At 43.0% G+C, this 21,346-nt stretch overlaps 2 protein-coding genes across 3 annotated transcripts in view; one reads left to right on the top strand and one right to left on the bottom strand.

Moving 5' to 3' along the window:
• Window positions 1-1,071, top strand: part of PTCD3 (pentatricopeptide repeat domain 3) — a 134,110-nt gene extending 133,039 nt beyond the window's left edge. The window contains exon 24 of the mRNA XM_089692316.1: window positions 841-1,071. Coding sequence (XP_089548442.1) covers window positions 841-916 — 76 coding nt within the window. The 3' untranslated portion in view covers window positions 917-1,071. The remainder of the gene's footprint in view (window positions 1-840) is intronic.
• A 7,985-nt stretch (window positions 1,072-9,056) lies between these two features.
• Window positions 9,057-21,346, bottom strand: part of IMMT (inner membrane mitochondrial protein) — a 65,895-nt gene continuing 53,605 nt past the window's right edge. For both annotated transcript variants that reach the window (XM_089692315.1, XM_089692314.1), the window contains 4 exons: window positions 17,582-17,805; window positions 15,981-16,112; window positions 15,668-15,797; window positions 9,057-11,098 (listed from right to left, as the gene is read on the bottom strand). In XM_089692315.1, coding sequence (XP_089548441.1) covers window positions 10,491-11,098; window positions 15,668-15,797; window positions 15,981-16,112; window positions 17,582-17,805 — 1,094 coding nt within the window. In that variant the 3' untranslated portion in view covers window positions 9,057-10,490. The remainder of the gene's footprint in view (window positions 11,099-15,667; window positions 15,798-15,980; window positions 16,113-17,581; window positions 17,806-21,346) is intronic.

Here is a 21,346-nt window from a genome sequence, read left to right as displayed (position 1 = left end):
ACAAGCTGGAATTTCAGAGCCTTCATCTCTCTGCACTTCATTCTCTCAACATTTTCTTTGAATCCACAAAAAACATTTGCTCTTTTGCAAGCTGTCCGTTATCTCAAGGGGTGATCATTACAGTTGAAGAGGGCAAAAGGTTTTGCAGTTTCTACTCGAAATGTTTCAGAGCTTTGAGACATCCCTGTTGTAATGTATATGAAAATACCCATCCTGGGATGTACAATAAAGAAAATGGGATGTTTGATTTACCTGTAAAATCCTTTTCCTGGAATACATGACAGGACACAGGTATCCCACTCCTCTGCCTTTGTGGTTCATGGTTTCCTCCAAGAGGCCTTGCCTAAATACCTAGAAGGGGATTTTGTTGTCTTTTTTTCCAGTCACCTGAAGCTGGCAGCATAATGGATAGGAGGATACACTGTCATATCCTCCTGTGTTCTGTGATATACTCCATTAAGAGATTTTACGATAAACCATTAATCAAATTTTAAGGCTTGACATGTTTGGTATCTATTTACTCGGCACAACTTCATCTTTTATATATTACCAAAAATTGGTAATATATTGTTTTTATGTGCCCTAAAATTTATTGTATTTCTTACGAAAATTTTGCAGTTGATAACCAGTAGCAGTAATATGGTATGACATAACTTGAAACTACCATCATATTAATCTCTATGGTCTCTGGTTTCAGAAAATATATAATGTTTTGGGGGTTTTCAGGCCAATCAGAATCCATGCCTAAATAGTAGACTTGTACAGTCTTTGAAGTTAAGGAATCTCAACCAAGTGCACAAAAGGTTACTGTAATTGTGAATTTTGTCTTTCTTCTTCTAGGATAACCCTACAAGACCTGACTCAGAACAGCAAGAGTAGTAGTAGTAGTAGTAGCAGTGACAGTGATCACGACTGAGGTGACCTGCAGACACCATGGCTAAGTCCACTTTGCTATCAATGTCATTACATCTGCTGGTAGTCTGCTGCGCCTATATGGAAGTTTACATTTTATTTTATACATTTTTTCAGCTTGTATTCAACTTGTGCATATATTAAATTATGAAAACAAAATGTTTGTCTTTTTGTGAAATATTTAACCTTGATAGCACTTCCTCCTGCCCTAGGAGGATGGACACTGAGGTCCCACTCACAAATTATTGCGCAGTTACAACACTTCGTCACCAACTATTTATCCTAATCGTACAGGACACAAGAATTGATTCTTACACCATGCTGCCCCACAGTGTACCCATATAACCCCACCAATTCAGTGAGGCTCTAGGGGTTTTTTTTTTTGCTAGTGTCCTTGGGTGTTAGAACCATTTTTTTCACCAGTTTTCCTTTCTTTCTTCACCTAACACTTCTATCAAGTTCTGCCTGCTTATTGCCTTATGACTCGCTAACAGTTGCCTTATTGGTTACCCTTGATTTGGACATCTTGGGAACTATGCCCTGTAATATTTGCTTCAGGCACTGGATCCTGCATTGAGCACTCACCTTGGTATGTGGCGCAAAAATGAGTTTTCCACAGGGTGCCAGACACTGTAGTGCTTACATAACACCTAACTTTGCTTTTCTGTCCATGATGCAAGCTGAGCGTTTCCTTTATCACCTGTTGCCTGGTACTCTTGAAACACAGCAACAAGAACTTGGTTAGTGTCTGGATTATTGCAGTTCCTTAATGCTGAACCCCTCCAGTCCGTATCAGCTTCATGAGTATCCTGTAAGGCAGAGGTCTCCAAACTGTGGCCGAATGTGGCCCTTTGCTTGCTTCTATCTAGCCCTTGGGGCACTCCATTGATACGAGGCACTATCCCTTCCATTGACACCATAGATGGGGCACTATTCCTCCCACTGACACCAACGATGGAGCACTATCCTCTCCCCCACACTGATGCCAACGATGGGGCACTATTCCCCCCCCACCCACTGACACCAACGATGGGGCACTATTCCCCCCCCACCCACTGACACCAACGATGGGGCACTATTCCCCCCCCCACCCACTGACACCAACGATGGGGCACTATTCCCCCCACACTGACACCAATGATGGGGCAATATTCCCCCCGACACCAACGATGGGGCACTATTCTTCACCCCCCCCGACACCAACGATGGGGCACTATTCTTCACCCCCCCCCCCGACACCAACAATGGGGCACCATTCTCCCCCCCCCCGACACCAACAATGGGGCACCATTCCCCCCTCACTGACCCCAACGATGGGGCACCATTCCCCCCCCCCACTGACACCAACGATGGGGCACTAATCCTCCCACTGACACCAAGTATGTACATTTATTTTATTTTTTTTTACCCCCATTAAGTAAACCAAGCCCATTGCATTTTCTATTCCCATTGGCCACAGTCTGGCCCCCTAAAGAATAAAGAACAGTAAACTGGCCCTTTGTTTCAAAAGTTTGGAGACCCCTGCTGTAGGGGAAGATCCTCACTTAGTGATGGATTAGACACTTAGGAGTGGCAGCACATGGGACAAACGGTGGGAATTCTGCTGCAAGCCCTGAAGAATCTCATTTCCTGTGAAGTTGAGATAATTAAAGACATTGCTCAGCAACATGGGCCCTGCCACCACTCCATCCTGATTTGGGCTCCCTCACCGACATGCAACCTGTCTAACTACAGATGTAGTCAAAGAAACTTCTGCTTATCTATTCCAGAGGCTATTGCTGCATCTACAACCGGCAGACGCTTGCAGTTGTAAACTCTCTTCTGTGTCTCTTCCTCCTGACTGCACAAATTTCATCACCTGAACACACTTTTGCAGTTGATGAAGGGGACTCTGACATCTTAGCGGAGCTTGCTGAATATTTTTCACCCTCCAACATTTCACAAGGTTAACTCCGTTACCTTCTCATCACATGCTGGCTTCGGTGGACTCATTGACTGAGGCAGTGCACACCAGTCTCTGGCTACACACCTAGTTCTGCACAGCCTCCACATGCTCCAATAGGCACAAAAAGGAGAGAGTCATAGAAAGCCTTTCCCTAGTTTTGATCAAGCTGATTGGACTTCATAAAATGACTGAACTCTGAGGGTATTCATCCCTCCTGGTTACTGCCTGGTACCCAATGAAAGAATTAAAAAAAAAAAAAAAACAAACCATGAACTGCTCCCAAAGTGGACCCAGACTTTCATGCAGCAAATAATCAATCTACTGTTTCTATTAAGGGCATTCCATCTTTTACCACTTCAAGTCCAGACACTTCAACTCCCTTCCAGGCCAATTTTCAACTTTCAGTGCTGTCACACTTTAAATGCGGTCATGCAACACTGTACCCATATGACATTTTTAAAAAAAATTCACATAAATAGAGCATTTATTTTGATGGTATTTAATCACCACTGGGTCTTTTATTTTTTTTTTGCTATATAAATGGAAAAAAAATGTTTTGCTTAGTTTTTTTGTGAAAAGATAGACACTTGAGGAGTAAGCACACAGCAGCCACTCTGCATCCTTCTAGGCTAAGGGAACATAAACACCTCCCGAACAATGGGGGGGAAGAGGAAACCTACAGAAGGGCCCCACAAACGGACAGAATTCTTCTGTGTAGCCAAAGGTCCAGCATCTCAAGATGGCACCGACTGCAGTAAGTCACACTCCTCTCATTCCAGGGGAAGCAGCTGCTCATCACATCAAGGAACTCCATTTAACAGCCCTGTAAAAGCTAGCTCTAGGATGTCTCCCTCATCAATATGCAGGTGAGCAGCCTAAAGGGGATAAATGCAGGCCCTCTACTGGAGAGATTATAGAATGCATTGATTATCCCACACTGGGCCAGACAGTATCTGATAAAGCAGGCCTTAAAATTTCGAGTCTAGACCTACTAGCCGGGCACAAACCTTACTCTCCACCAGTTGCCCCACCCAACCTTGCCCAGGTCCACCTCCAACCCCAGCCCTGCCCCCAACCACGCCCCCTTAAAGCTTATGAAATTACATTTTTCTTTAGAATAACAAGTCCAAAATATAAAATTGTATACAGTATATTATACACCGTATATAGAAAAAAAATATATACTCATAAAATAAGATTAAAAAATAGCTTTAACAATAAGATATATGAATAAGATAGAAGGTATATTGTAAAGTAAGATGAGATAAGATACTGTCAAAGTTAAGATATAAGATATGAAAAAGTTATATTGTAAGACACAATACAACAAGATAGAAGTTAACATCAATCGATCCAAGCGCTGAAATCCCAGATTATTGGAAGCCGATTAGGCCTCAGCTGCTGATGTCACACTAAAGTGATAAATAGAGTCCAAAGGAACAGTGCTAAGAAGACTTAGGTTTAGGTAGTATTGACCCCACAATGAATAAATAAATAAATAAATATTGACCCCACAATCCAATAAAGGGTAGAAATTTATTCCATTAAAAACTATATAGACATTTAGTAACAGCAGTAAAAGCCCAATGTGTGGCCGTGATGGAATACCTGCTCAGCTAAGCAGCATAAGCCCCCGAGCCGGTGTGGATGGTAAAGCAAGGTGATCACTAGACGCAAGTTAGCCAGACCCGGACCGCTGCGCATCAGTTCAGTTTGCGGTTCAGCCTGGTTTTTGGTGGCCGACTTCTGCTTCTTCCTGGGACGTCAGTTCCTGTGCGCCGCAGTCTCCGGTCCAGCTAGCTTAATTCTAGTGATCACCTTGCTTTACCATTCACAGCGGCTCGGGGGCTTATGCTGCTTAGGTGAGCAGATATTCCATCACTGCTTGCAGCTAGAGAATTTCTCCTTGCATTTAGCGAGCAGCTTTTTCAAGCCCTGTGATAAAACATTGAAGGCCATGCTGGGGTTACTAATGGGCTCCTTGCATAGCGATATGCTATCTCTGGTTACTCAGATCAGAACAGAAGTAGATGCACTTGGTGAGAGAGTGAATCATACAGAAAACAAGATGGGGGAATTTGCAATAGCACACAACAAATTAGTGGATGTCCATAAGGCAGCTGATGATGAGCTCAATGCTCTTACACTGAAAGTTGCAGATTTGGAAGATCGCCCAAGGAGGAATAATATTAAATTTGAGGGCAGAACTGAGACAATCCCTCCATCAGACCTCCTCATCTATATACAGCGATTAATCTCCCCTCTTACCTGACATGCCTAAAAGAGAAATGTCTGTGGATCGAGCTCACAGGTGCCACAAGCCAGCCTACTTGCCTGATAACGTACCTTGCGAAGTCATTACCTCGTTAAAGAGGCCTTAATGCATTACACAAGACAAACATCTCCTTTGCCTGAACTCTATACAGACCTTGTTCTTTATGCAGATTTGTTGCAACATACTATGATAGCCTGTAAAAAAAACCCACTGGTCCATCATCCTAGGATAGATGGTGGTCAATATGGGATATTGATAAACAGTAATCTTAATCCCCACACCAGACTGCTAGCCGGATCCTTCTCCACCAAGCGTCCTTTACTTCCTTTTTTTCCTTTCCTTTTCTTCCCCTATCTTTATTCTCACTCCTCTATTTCACTTCTCCTTCTCTTTCCTTTTCAAGTCCCTTCTCTGGTTTTAGACAGTTAAAGGGCCATGAGGGTCATATCCCCTTATGGTATGTCAAACATTTGAGGGCAAGTGCCCCTTTATACAGGTCAGGTGGTCTATGACACCAGACGTGACAGTTTTACATTAGATTTCATTTTTTCTGTTATCTTATTGTTGCAGTTCTTCCATCTACAGGTCCCTAAGGGACCCCTTTGGTCACTATCAACAGATAATTGCTTTGAAATATTGTATTTTGCGCATTGCCGGATTCAGCCCGAAAAGACTGCCGTTTATATGGGGGGGAGGGTAATGGATGTATATTTTTCTGTACTGGCTTGTAACTTCTTTCTTATGGAAAAAAACGAAAACAGTATTGGAAAGGGGAAAAAAAAAAAAATCTGGTCTCCCTCACAAAATTGTATCGCAACAACCACCTCATATAGCACTGGGGAGTCCCGGCTATGCTGATGGTCACTTGGGAACAGAAAACCTACACAATGGATGAAGGTATGTGACTGGCAAAACACTGGGGCATACTGCCCTCTGATGAAAAGGTTGCACCAGCTAAAACATCACCCCCTAGCATCGAATCAGTGTTGGGGGAAACCCAGATTGACACATATCTCCTAGATTGTAAGCTCCAAAGAGCAGGGCCCTCGATCCCCTCATGTTTTGCATTGTATTGTTATTGTTCTGTCCCCCTTTGTAATGTACAGAGCTGAGCAAACTATTGGCGCTTTATAAATACTGTATAATAATAATAACTGAATCATCACAAAGTCCAGATGTGACAGGTGCTTAATAAATTCTGGTATACGCTGTTGCCCCCTTATGATTATGCAGTAGGATCCGTTCGTTGAGAGAAATCTCATGTTTTTTTTTCTTGTTTATCTTTTTGTTACTGTTGACTGTTTTTGGTTTATTTGAAGACACATTTGATACCAAGTTACTACCCAAGAAGTTCTTACAGGTGAAGACACAATCCCTACGGGAACTAATACCGGTGGTTGGCAATGGAAAAAAAAAGTATATGGCCAGAAGTCAGAGTTCTTCATGTCCTGGGAGTATGACATCAACAAAACCAAGCAGACATTTACCCTTATACATGGCTCTTGAAGTTCTCTGGATGGCCCCAGTCTGGATAACCCTTTCAAGTGTAAGGCTATGTGGCAAGAAGCTAAAATCCTCAAAGGAGATGTTCTTTGTGTACAAGAAACACCTTTTCTAGCTGGTAAACCCCCAAATGAACACACAAATTGTTCCCTAATATTTTTACTGCAGATGCAGAAGTCACTGAAGTTGCCCTCGCTCTTCAAAAGGTTGAGCTCCCCTGTCCTAGGGGGTCCCATTTTCACCCATCACATGGGATGCTGCCACTAAGGGCCTTCAGGTACTCGATGCCCTTGGTGGTGATCAGTGCCCTGAACCTGTATGTATGCAATTGTGCAGGGTCCAGTGCTAACCAGCAAGCTTACAGGCCATTCCAGCATGTCCAGGCCAGGGTCCAGGTATCTGGAAAAGGCCAGCCTCCTAATCCTAGATGGAATCATTAAGAATTTGCTGTTCTAATGAGCAGAAACTACACAGACATGACCATCACACCTAAGACACTAGGCAAAAAAAAAATGAAGCCTCACCTAACGGAGAGTTCTTGCTTGTGGGGGGGGGGGGCCTGATTCCCTGTATTTTTAAGCCAGTGTCCAATCACCTGAAGGAAGCAGTATAACCCCGATGTCATGAAGATACTCTGTGTCTCGTGATTAACAATAAAGAAATGTAGCCAGTAGAGCACATTTATGAAAAGGTGTACCTTGCAGCTATTTGAACCCTACAAACATACACTAAAAGGGAACAGACACAATGGCGGCTATACCCACCACTAAAAGGTAAATACTATGGAGTTGCCACAGCTGGTAACAGCTTGCTGGAAGCAAGGTTACCAAAGTACACCATATGAAATGAATGTCAATCACTTGCTGGCCAGAATACTGCAGAATCTTGACCACCCTCGATGAAGAGATATCGCGCACGCACGCACGCACACACACACACACACACACACACACACACACACACACACACACACACACACACACTGACTTGGCCAGTGTGAGTGCTTGCTGAAGCACCACAGTACATATACTGCGGCAGGTACAGGTAGTATTAGTACATCGCTGCCTGCTTCTGGGTTTCGCAAAAGCAGAGAAAGGAAACAAAAGCGATTTGTAGTAAAACGCACACAGTAAACACATTAACACCTGTTAGGCACACAAATGGCCCCTTGATCACCCCTAGATGTTAACCCCTTCCCAGCCAGTGTCATTAGTACAGCAATAGTGTAAATTCTTAGCACTGATCACTGTATTAATGTCACTGGTGATGTCATGGTGACAGGAAGTGTCGGATTGCACACCACACTGTCACAGTCCCACTATAATTCACTGATAGTTACCATCAATAGAATAAATAATTAATTAAATATTCCAGTATATATATCCCGTAGTTTGTAGATGCGATAAAGTTCACGCAAACAAATTTGCATACACTTATTAGGTTTTTTTTTTTACCAGATATATGTAACAGAATACATTTTGGCCTAAATTTATGAAGAAATTAGAGGTTTTTTTTTTTACTTTTCTGCTATAAAACATACCTATTAAAAAAAAAATGAAAAACTTTTTCCTCAAACTTTTTGGTCTTTTTTCATTTATACAATAAAAAAAATTGTGATCAAATGCCACCAAAATAAAGCTCTATTTGTGTGAAAAAATATATAAAATTTTGTTGACTATGCAATTGCCAGTTAAAGTAGCGAAATATGGCCTGGTCATGAATAGGGCAAAATCTTCCATTGCTCAAGTGGATAATGACAAATGGCCCACTCCATCAGCACAATAGACATCAAGAGGTTAAAGCTGAACTTAACTGCTTCCCAACTTCCCTATAGCAGAAGTACTGCTACAAGGCAGCAGGGATATGTGTGTGCACGCACGCACTTTAGATTTTGCATTTTTGGGGATGGGGCACGCGCCCACTCCCTACCTGCGCTGCTGCTGGCTCCTTGGCATGTAAATCACCAGGTCCCAGCTGCTGATTCTCCGCCAGGACTCGGTGATCGTGCTGACAGGGAATAGATCTGTGTTTACATATAGACCTCTCCCCTGTCAGCTCCACTGACGAACAGGCTGTAATAAAACTATTTTTTACTTTAATTGCTATAAAATCGCTGGGTTTTGTTTATTTATAGCGCAAAAATAAAAAATGTAGAGGTGATCAAATAGCACCAAAAGAAATCTCTATTTGTGGGAAAAAAAAGGACATAAATTGTACAACATTGCATGACCACACAATTGCCAGTTAAAGTAACAGGGCCGTATCTCAAAAAATGGCCTGGTCAGGAAGGGGGGTGGTAAATCCTTTGGAGGGCAAGTGGTTAATTCTACTTATATTTTGCTTTCCCTGGTTTCTTCCTCGCCCTTAGCAACAGTTTTCCTATAAATAAATGAAACACACTGCACAGGAAAGACAGAAAGGTGAGAGTGATTGTTTTATTTGGACATCCCAACTGGAAGAATAATTGAAAAGAATAAATGACATTTTGGTTGGATCAGTAAAACCTGAAAACTTAAAACCGCTGGGCAGAGGAGAGCACGTTGCCGGAAGGTGCAGACATGGTGCAGGACGCCCAAAGAGTTCTGTCACCTGGAGTGAGAAGGGGTCAGGAGAATGCAACAAAACTCTACTGTCATCATGATCAATTACAGAAAGCCAAACAATCAGAAGTTGGACCTTCCATGCACGCTTAGTGGAACCACCATTGTGTGTTTACAGTGCACATCACAAATGGAATAATCATTGAGCCACTGGTGAGGGGGGTTAGTGTGTCATGCCAAGATATAACAAGGGAAAAATTGGAGTCTTCTTCCTGCTTCCCAGTGCTTATAAAGAGGACCTGTTCTAACAATACACAGCAGCTAGGAGAACACAGAATACAACATATATAGGCTGTAAACCAGGCATTGTCTGCAATATTTATCTCACAAAGTAGTAGAAAAAGTGTGCATTGTAAATCGGATGCAGAGGTTGCTCAGTTTTACAGCCTGCTATGTTTTCATATCTGGCACCCAGTGGCTGTGTTGTCGGTTACAGTGGTAAGGCTCTGTCTGCCCCTCTGTTTCGGAGGGATACATTGATCACCTTGAGCTAGGTACATGGTGTGCAATACGTACAACATTCATATGAAGCTGGTCACATGATGCTCGGGCTGACAATCAATGGATGCTTTTGGCTCTCTTCTAGAATGGGGACATGGCCCATCCTATACAAAGTGCCAGACTTGCATGCCGCTTGCAAAGTTTCAAAGGCAAGTCTGATGCAGAAGAGGCAGACATAGAAACAAATGTTGTTGTTGGTACTTCGTGCCCCGGGCACTGCACCCCGAGGGATTTTAGAACACATAATCAATGCAATGGGGATCAGTGACAAGCAGAAAGCAACTCAAAGGGTCAGCCTCCCAAAACTGGCATTTCAGATTTGGGCAGACAAGGCTCTGATATCTCCTATTCACTCCAGCAGGGGATTCTGTGCACTTACATGTTTGGAACTGCCTACCACCAGCAGGTGAAAGTGAATCCTTTTTGTTTCAATTATTAAGAATGCAAATGTTGGAGTTGGATTCTCACTGCTGCACCAGGAGTCAGTTTTGTTTTAAAGGCAGGAGCGAAAACCAAAAACTAACGATTTACAAGAAACAGGCATGCCAGGAACATTATGTAACTCAGAATAACGCTGGGATTTATTGGGCTGACACTTCAGATATTGCTCCTTGCTGATCACAGTATGCAAATTGGCAACCCAGCTGCATTTCAGCATCCGGCAATCTAGAAATGAATGTTCTTTCTGTGTGACAAAAGGGTATTTGGATTCAACACTGCAACAAATTTGACTTAATTTAAACTTCCCTTGACATCATTGTACTTGTGTTGTGCCCAAGCCAACTGCGCTGGCGTAGGCAGACAGGATATCGATGACCTGCTTGGTTTCCAGGGTCAGACGGGCCTCATTTAGCCAATCTTGGGCCACCCTTCTAGACTCTCCTTTCAGCTGATTGACAAATTTAGCAGCCAGCTCTAGATCGCCGTGTTCCATGCAGTAGGAAGCGTAAGAGAGCAGTTTGAATGTGTCCAGATCCTCGGATGTCAACTCACTTGGGGGTTTTAGCTGCTTAGGTTCAAATACAAGAAGGGACTGCAGATAGGAGAGGAAATATTGGTACAGACTGTTTCTGGTTTCATCAATAAGGGCCACCCGGCGGGCTAGATTACGGACGGTATAGAAGCGTGCTCGGAGGGCTTCCTCGCTATACACGCCACGGTGAAGGGACTCTTGAGGGACTGCGGAGGTCAGGGCTTCTGTGAATTCATTATTGGAGCAGCTGGCTTTTATCCCCTGTACTGCGTTCCCCAGGGGCTCGGTGGGGCTCTCGCCAGATGCTGTTCTCAGGGTAAACTTTAAAGCTTCAATGGATAACCAGAGGTGATGGGCCTTCCTGGCCTCCTCTTCAGCTATGGCATGCCCTGGAGAAGATGAATATAGAGTTATGGAGAGAAAGGCTCAGCAAAGACAACATGTACACCGCCCATTTGTTGTAAACCCTCTTATAGTCCTTGTGACATACTAACCTTTCTATCGCTTCCCTGCCAGAAACCAGAAGGAAATACCCAGGACTACACCGTATGGAGGAGCAAGTGACAATGATAGATCTCAAATGGACCGCGCTAAGGTCCATTTGAAATATTTAAGATTTTGTGTATAGGAGTTCACAATTAGGACTGCTGCTCTATAGGTATCACACACACATATATATATATATATATTATAATTTTCATATATTTATTTTTTTCCTAAGCGCAACAGGACCCCCTTTCTTTCAAAATAAGTGACAATGATGGGCTAATGAACACAATCTCATAAGTTGTTCTAGCACAGCTCTCTAGCTATCTGAGACTTAGGCAGGCCATAGATGGAAGCATTTTTTTTTCCCCATTCAACCAGCAGCTTTATGGGGAATTCCCTCCATTGGAGCGATTGTATTCTGACAGCGGAGAGAGGTTCTTGCCGTCAGAATACATGACCAGTGTTGCTGGCTATAGCCGGTGGCAGTCATCGAGCGGGGGAAAAAAAAACACAAAACAAAACAAAACAAAAGACAGACTGGTTGTGCAGAAGTTGATCAAGATATCGACTTCTGTACAACCAGTCTACCCATAGGTTGTGAGTTGGCCCCTCTTTGCTGAACCGGCTGAATTTCTATTCATCTATGGCCAGCTTTACACAGGACTTTCCTTTACTCTGGACATCCTAACAAGAGTAACAAAAGTGAGGTAAATATATAGATAAAAACTCAGTGAGCGCTCACAATATAAACTTATAAAAGCAGCTGTGCGCAGTAAAGGAAACCATAAACCTTTCAAGAGACATATATGTAGGGTAAGTGCAGCGCTAAATATAATCCAGACAAATGTATGGTAACAATGTTCATAAAATGGGTTATTAGTCCACAATACAAGAGTTCAAAGATGATATATTATTCCCACGGTCGTAGCTTAACTAAGACTAGGTGAGGGGCAGGGTATGTATAAAATGCGCACTCACCGGACGCGCAAAGGAAATGCGCAATGTATCAACAAAACGAAGGTCTGCCAGGGGGTCCCTTTCAGGATGCGAATAGAGCCAGCCCAGGATGGATGGACATCGTCTTGATAAATGCTCTCAAACTGGAGGTCCACTTTAAGGACACGGGTGCAGCCTCTTCAGTACAGTGGAATGGTCACCAGGGGGAGCTCAGCTGGTGATCAAATGGAGCCGCCGGATCTCCGTGACCCGGCGGCGTGACGTCAAAGCTTGCAAGCTCCTCCAAGACGCGTTTCGTACACTAGTACATCTTCAGAAGGGGTGTGCACCCTGCCCCTCACCGTGTCTTACTTAAGCTACGACCGTGGGAATAATATATCACCTTTGAGCTCCTGTATTGTGGACTAATAACCCATTTTATGAACATTGTTACCATACATTTGTCCGGATATTTAGCGCTGCACTTACCCTACTTATATGAGGTAAATATATGTTGTGCAGGAAGACATTTTTAAAAGGCATGCTCTGGTCAAACGTAAGTTATTAAAATCAATATGCAGAGGACCAAGCCTAGTTAAGTTTTATACCTGTCTTTCTTGCTTTCTACATTGTTTTAGGTGCCAGTATCATCCCATTCTGAATGGTACGGAGGTCAGCCTGAGAAAACGTGAGACAGTACACAGGTCCCAGCACCACCAACCTCTGCGGTCTCCCACACTGCAGCGTGAAGGGTAAATAGCAAGAGGTCACAATCCTACTCCCAGCTACTAATAGATTGTACAGCTCTCAAATTAAAGCTGAACCCTGGCAATTAGACAAAATCTAACCCTGAAGTGCAACCGCCCACCCCATCCTCATTCTTTCCACCAGCACTGAAAAGGTTAAATGCTCTAGGGGTGTATGGATAAAGCGTAATACCGTATCCATAGCTCCAGCAAGCCTCCTCCATCCATTTGACTGATCCAGCGCTACAATCTCCTCTCTCCTCCTCCACATACAATGCAAGGTTAATATGTGATGATGTTAAGGGACCACCCAAATCATGAACTTGAGGTAGAAGAGACCAGTGCTGGCGGCTGCTGGACCAATGATAGGGTATGTAATACACCTTATCCTTGCACCCCCTTCAATAAATGAGGATTTAAGGGAAAGGGGAATAGGGAGAGGTCCCACTGCAAGGGAATATTTGTTTCTCAGTCTCAGAGTTCAGCTTTAAGGTAAACCAATCGGAGTTCTTCACTTGGCACAGTCCTACTCTTGTAGTCCTAATCTTGTTGATTAGAATTGATCTTCAAAAAATCTATACACTTTTTGAGACCTTCATTTTGGTAGGCATGGGAAAGGATTAGAAAGTTGTACTGCTGTGCAGGGAGCCGCTAGAGAAATGTCCGCTCACTTTCTGTTCTTGTGGAACTCTCCAACAGCAACACAGACAGAAGTAGAGGAATGCTAGAACCCTTCAGCTCTTTCAATGTTGTTCTCTGCTGTGGATTTTCTTTCACGTCCGATCTACTAAAAAAGATGCATCACCAGCACAGGAAGTGAGGGCAAAATCTTTCTAACAAAGGTTCTAACCTTCCTCTCTGCGTTCTAAAATAAATTAAAAACCAGGTTTTGGCTATTCATACACTTTGAAACACTTCAGATTCCTTTCAAAATAATAGCAAAATCAGCTGCTACACTGGGTACAGAAAACAATCATCACCCTCCCCTTTAAAATAATCACATTTTGTTGCTTTGCAGCCTGAAATGAAGACAGACACAGTTTTTGTTTTATTCAGTTGTATTTACTCAGGAAATTAGAACATCCAAGTGAAAGATAGAACACCAACATGTAAAAAAAAAAAATTAAAAAAACAGAATCATGGAGTTGGAAAAAGTTTCACCCCCTTGTGTCAGTATTTTGTTGAACCCCCTTTGCTTTAATTGCAGCCTTTAGTCTGTTGGGATCTGTCTCTACTAACTCTGCACTCCTAGACTTTGCAATATTCACCCGCTCGTCTTTGCAGAACTGCTCTCATTCTGGTAAATTTGATGGTGACGTTTGTGGACTGCAGTCTTCAAGTCATTGGGGTTTTAGTCTGGGCTCTGACTAGGCCATGCAAGGACATTCACCTTTTCCTCCTCCAACCACTGTGGGCTCATTTTAGCTGTGTGTTTTGGGTCACTGTCATGCTGGAAGATAAACCTTCCCACCGACAACTTTCTGGCAGAGGGCAGCAGATATCCTCAAGAATTTGACGGTATTTTGCCCCATCCATTTTTCCTTCCATCTTGACAAGTTCTTCAGTCCCTGCTGCAGAGAATCCTCCCCATAACAGGACATTACCACCTCCATGCTTTACAGTAGGAATGGTAGTATTTGGAAGGTGAGCTGGATTGGATTTCCGCCAGACACAAATCATTCAATTTTAGTCTCATCTGACCATAACACCTTTTTCCATGCGGCCTCAGAATCTTCAAGGTGCGTTTTGGCAAAGCTCAGTGGTGACGGCATGCAGCCTTTCTTGAGTAGTGGCTTTTCTTTCTTACAGCCCTCCAATACAAGCCACATTTTTGGAGAATTTGTGATATTGTTGTCACATGCACACAATGATCACTCTATGTCACAAATCCCTGCATCTGCTTCAGGATTGCTGTTGGACTCTTGGTAGCCTCTCTCACCAGTTTCCAGCTGGCTCTTTCATCCAGTTTGGAGCAACATCCTGATCCAGGGAGGGTCTGTGTTGTACCAAACACCTTCAGCTTCTTAATAGAATTCACTGTGCTTCTGGGTATTGACAAAGCCTTTGACATTTTATTTGTTTCCATCTCCTAACTTGTGCCTGTCCACAACTTTATCCCAGATATCTTTTGACAGTGCCATGCCACCCATAGTTGATTGTTGGCTTCAGTTGCACTACCGAGACTGAAATGCTCCAGAAAAGCCTTTAATGCTGAGCTAATCAAAATGGCCACAGTTGAACATCAAATGGCTTTGTGCCATTGAGAAGGTGATTAGCTACATCTGATTGATTTTACAAGTCAAGTCATTTTTAGGAGCGGAGGGGGGGATACTTTTTCCAACTCAATGATTCTGTTTTTGAAATGTTTTTTTTTATTTTTTTCTGACATGTTGGTGTTATCTTTCACTTGGATGTTATAAGTTGCACTGATACAGCTGGATAAAACAAAAACTGTGTCAGGCAACAAAATGTGATTATTGTAAAGGGAGTGATTCTTTTCTATACGCACTGTATTTGTGTATAGTTTGAAGTGTGGGTGGAGGCCAGGGGCGGACTGACAACTCATGGGGCCCCCGGGCAATAGGGGATCATGGGGCCCCTGTGCCCTTGCCCAAACTCAAAAAAGGCCTATGAAAAAGGTACCAGGGGCATCTCATGGGGCTCCCTACTGACCCCGGGCCCTCGGGCAGTGCCTGAGTTTCCAAATGGTCAGTCCGCTCCTGGTGGAGGCATTTCTCTCTTTCAGCCTATAAGTCGATGTGTAAATGGCTAGCCTAAAGGACTCACCTTCCACAGCCTGCTCAATGCCCTTCAGCCTGGCATAGGCAGTGTTGATATCCAGGGTGAAACCATCCAGCTGTTCCTGAGAAAGACGTCTGAACTGCATTTCTTGTTCAGAGAGCTTTTCAGATAGAGTCTGCAGACAGAGAACACACACTGTCATATACACATGTATGTTACTTTCTGAAGTGTGCATCGTAATGTACAATTGTGGACTACATTTGCAAAACTGCGAAATTCAGTTTAAGAACATAGATCTCCTGACTTTCCATCTGTGGTGTGAGTTTTAGAAGTTATCTCCTTGTAAATCCAGACCAACCTGCTGGAACTCTGCTTTGAATTCCTGTTCCTGTACATCAAGGACATCTCTCAGATGATCTGTGTGCGCAGCCGCTTGTCTACGTAGCTGTGTTCTCATCTCCGCCTCCATCACCTCCCGCACCTCTTCCACCTGCATGAACACTCCGGATTACACAAGGGATTTTATATGTCTAACAACAGTCCCTTAATAGTCAGTATTGATTCGACATGAGTGATACATACATGGAAAAATCACTTACTGGCTTAAAATAAAAATACTTAAGGTATATGTAAACCCAACCACTAACATATCAAAACAATTAATGCGATGTTAAAAGTAATTCTGTATTTTAATCTGTGGCTTTCATTAAAATATTTGTGGATAATGCCATGCAGATCCTAGTTCAGCACTTCCTGCTATAGGGTGACACTGTCCCTGTCTCTTAACCACTTCCTGACCGGCCGTTGTATATAAACGGCCGGACGGTGGCAGTGCAGGGTCAGGTGGCCGTTTATAAACGGCCTCCCCGCACCCTGCTTGTGCGCACTCCCCGGGGGTGCGCAGCACCGTGATCCGGTGCCCGCTGTGTCCTCAGGACACAGTGAAACACCTATCGTCAGACGGGACCTCTGTACAAGGTCCCGATCATGTGATCACTGATTGGCCGATCAGTGATCACATGCAAAGTAGTAAGCAAGATGTCACTTGTGACATTATTGCTTACTACGTGTGAAATCTGTGAATGATCACAGAGGTCACATGGTACAAGGTTATTCACAACAGCCTTGTACCATGTGACAAGCTGTGACCAATCACAGCTCACTCAGTAGTTCTCAATGGCTGCAAGAATGCAGACAGAGAGAAAGAGAAATGATTGCTTTTACATCCTATATGGGTGTAAAAGCAATCAGTGTAAAAAAAAAAAATCTTCATCACCCCCCAAAAGTAGTACAGTGTCACCATGGTGACACTGTACTGCTAGGGTGACAGTATGTAAAAAATAAAATAAAATAAATAATATTAAAAAAAATAAAAATTAAAAACAAATGTTTAAAAATTATAATTTTTGGTTAAACTAATTTGGCTAATTTTTTTTTTTTACTAAAAAGATAATGGAATAAATTTTGGCCAAGATTTATGATGAAATATTATTTATTTGCAAAATTTTATAAGAAACTTTTTTTCAACATTTTTGGACATTTTCATTTACATAGCAAAAAAAAATAAAAATCCCAGCGGTGAATAAATACCACCAAAATAAAGTTTTATCTGTCTCAAAAAATGGTAAAAAATTCATATGGGTACAGTATTGCATGACCGCGCAATTGTCATTCAAAGTGTGATAGCGCTGAAAGCTGAAAATTGCCCTGGTCAGGAAGGGGGTAAAAGTGTCGGGACTGGAAGTGGTTAATTGTTCTCGTGTACTTTCCATGAAAACTCCATGTGACTGGGTAGCAACACAAGTTGCCTTTTATATCACAAGTTACACTGACAGTTTTTACTTGCTCTGAGAAATGCCATCCAACCATTAAAAGTGTGCATGGAATGTTAAATTCAGATGTGAAATTTATAATACTCAAGGGGAAAAACAAAATGAATGACAGGGACGCCTTCTGTACCTTCTTGTCTTGCTCCAATTGGATCTCAGCGCGGTAATGCTCCAGGGCTTTACCCACAGCAGACTCCAGAGCGTGTTTATCCTCCAGCTTCTGTTTTTCTAGGGCTGCCTCGATGTGCTGCTGTTCCCTCACCCGGTACTCTGCTAGCTGCTTGTGTAACTGGTCAATGCGCCGGTGGGCATGGGCGATGAGAGAGTTCAGGTCCTCGGTGCTTAGTTTTCCAGCTACACAGGATACACAACACAATACAAAATCAGATCAGGTACAATCTTATCACCTCTACAAAGTTCCTGCAGTGCTGGACAACAGGGACACTGCAGACAAAATGATCTGATATACATGGGGCTAAAATAAATCGGTCACATAATACCCATGTGATAGGATGTGAAGGACACCAATGTGCCGCACACTTGTCCCAGGAAAAGGAAACCCATGACTGAGTCAATACAAAACTACCACTAGACAGACAATGGCACCTTTGACCACAGCTTAAGCACACAGCACTCCTGCTTCCTGACAGGTCCTCTTTAAAGAAAACCTTGCCTTGGTGCCAGGCTCTGCATATTGAAGAACTCTGATAAAGATTAAAAAATGAAACTCAGGTCATACATTCATGTGTCTAAATACCTGTATTAGCTTCTCTAAGAATCCATATTGAAATGTGAAGAAAATCTGTTCTTTATTCCCTGCTTTACAGATTCATTGTTCCTCCCCTGTTCAAAGCCCTGTTTGTGAGCATGCAGCTCTGATGACTACCCTTTGTTCAGTGAGAGCATCTGAGGGGAAAAGGGATGTCGGCTAGAGGGCTCCCGCCCTGTTTCACCCCTTTATTTGTTGGCAGGATGAAGGTGGCTGGGCTCCCTGTCAGGGTGGATTTGATTTAAATCACTAGTGAAAAGGCTTGATTTAAATCACAATTTTTAACCTCTTCACGCCAGCTGCACACAAATGTGCGGCCTCCTGGTATCTGGGCCTAGACGCTGAGCAGCCGCACATTTGCGTTCTATTAAAAAAGGACATATGTGCCGAGAGCGCGCGCCCTGCACACTCCCAGCACATGTCCGGTACTCACGGAAAGGTCCTGATCTCCTCTTTCGATCGGGACCTTTCCTGATCATGTGACCGCCGGGACAGCACATCACATGACCCTAAACCCCGCCCCGCCTCCTGGAACCCTTAAAGGGCCGGGCGGGCCGGCGTGAAGGGGTTAATGAGCAACTGTCCCGCAGTGGCTCTTCCTCTGACCCGCTGTTGACTCACCGACCGTCCCATTCACTTTAATGGCACAGCTGGTGATGCGGCAGGGACACAACAAGGTGAGGGACGTGGCGGCAGCAGGTAAGTGGATGCCTGCTAACAGGTGCTGCCATGATGGACCTAAAATGACAGGTGCTCTTTAAATGTAAGGAATCCGACTCATTCTTGCTGGTAGTTAGAATCTTTAATATTTGAAAACCAAATGAAGGTTTCCTTTTTAGAATAATAAGCTGTCAGGTTAGTAAAACCGCGATATCAGAACCGATTTTAGGTTAACCACACATAGCTGGAAAACGACTCCAATTCTTTTATTTCAGGTTTTTTCTCATGGTTACTGTGACATTGTGTGAATGCATCAATGCAGTGCATGTTATCCCAGCTTGGATTCATTGAATGAGTTCACCAAAAATATAAATATTGCAGAATATACAGCCTCCTGCTACATAACTACGCTCCATTTCATGCCGAATAAGCTGAAATTATTAATGTATCTTAAACAGAAAACTATCTTTAGATTTTACTCCAAAAGTATTTTATTAAAATAAACTTGATAAAAATAAAAAAAAATCAGATTTAAATTTTAAAAAAAAAATCAGATTTTTTAAAAAATCAATTTTTATCCCCCCTGCTCCCTGTTATGGTGCATGTGACCGCTGGCATCCTAGCAACCAAGGAGCCGCTTGTTACAGAGTTGAGTTAGCAGGAGAACTGAGTAACCCCCCCCCCCCTGCCTACCTAGTAACGGTGCTGGTCACCTGGTCACCAAGACTAGCACTGTCAATCTTTAATATTCGTCTCCTTGCTAGATATGTGGTCATAAGGTCGGGGGAGGGGGGGAGGTTGCCCACGCTGTTTCAGCAAAGATGCAAGCTAGAAAGACAGGACAAAGTGCTATATGGGGGACAGGAGCAACAGCGAAAGAAATAAAGTTTACTCAGGACATTTTTATACTTGCCTTATCATTTTGCTTTACTTACTGTAATTCTTCGGTTTAAAGAACACCTTAAAAGCAGGACCTCCCTAGAGTCCTGACTATCAGGTAAAAAGAGGACCAAGTCTAAAGATACAACTGCCTTTGTTAGGACAGGGGCTTCAAGATCCAATTTGGTAAAGGAAGAAAGATTTTAGTCCAGGTAACCCTTCAACATAAGTCAGCTGCTTCATTCAAAAAGACTTTGGCAAAGCATCATGCTGCCCTATCCTATGAACACCAAAAGTATCAGATAAAAGTACATACAGAACACTCAGTGCCAACATCATACAAAAGCTGAGGACCAATGAATGCCTCCGCGAATGCACTCTGTACAGTACAGGTATAATATTTATGGTAAATGGATACAAGTACCCGGACAATGATTAGGTATTGCTTATAGCCATGGTGAACAATCTATGTAGGCCAAGAGTGGACATGCCACCACAGCCAAGCACAGTTAGGTCTATATATATATATTTGGACACAGGCACAATTTTAGTTTTTTCAGGTATTTACCAAAACATATTCAAGCTATAGTTGTATAATGGATATGGGCTGAAAGTGCACACTCTCCCATTTAATTTGAGGGTATATACATCCAAATTAGAGGAATGGTTTAGGAATTACAGCTTTTAAGATTAGCCAACCCCCTTTTTCAAGGGACCAAAAGTAATTGGACAGTTGAATCAAAAGCTGTTTCATGGCCAGGTGTGGGCTACTCCGTCATTATTTCTTCATCAGTTAAGCAGGTAAAAGGTCTGGAGTTGATTCTAAGTGTGATATTTGCATTTGGAATCTATTGCTGTGAACCTACATCATGCGTTCAAAGGAGCTGTCCATGCAAGTGAAACAGGCCATTGTAAGGCTTCAAAAACGAAACAAATCCATCAGAGAGATAGCAGCAACATTAGGAGTGGCCAAATCAACAGTTTGGTAAATTCTGTGGAAAGAAGAACACACTGGTGAGCTCAGCAACATAAAAAGGCATGGACGTCCATGGAAGACAACAGTGGTGGATGATCGCAGGATCCTCTCTGTGGTAAAGAAAACCCATTCACAACATCCAGACAAGTGAAGGACACTCTCTAGGAGGTGGGCGTATCATTGTCAAAGTCTACAATCAAGAGAAGACTTCACGAGAGCAAATACAGAGGGTTCACCACAAGCTGCAAACCATTCATAAGCCTGAAGAATAGAAAAGCCAGATTAGACTTTGCCAAAAAAAATCTAAAAAAGCCAGACCAGTTCTGGAAAAGCATTCTTTGGACGGATGAAACGAAGATTAATCTGTACCAGAATGATGGGAAGAACAAAGTGTGGAGAAGGCTTGGAACAGCTCATGATCCAAAGCACACAACGTCATCTGTAAAACATGGTGGAGGCAGTGTGATGGCATGGGCATGCATGGCTTCCAGTGGCACTGAGTCATTGGTGTTTATTGATGATGTGACAGAAGACAGAAGCAGCCGGATGAATTCTGCAGTGTTTACAGATATACTGTCAGCCCAGATTCAGCCAATTGCAGCAAAGTTGAT

This window comes from Staurois parvus, unplaced genomic scaffold (genome assembly GCF_062004578.1).
Source record: "Staurois parvus isolate SC_StPar_1 unplaced genomic scaffold, SC_StPar_1.0 ptg000581l, whole genome shotgun sequence".
Taxonomy (NCBI): Eukaryota; Metazoa; Chordata; class Amphibia; order Anura; family Ranidae; genus Staurois; species Staurois parvus.
Note: the sequence above shows the minus strand (reverse complement) of the source record. Positions and strands in the feature narration are given on the sequence as shown.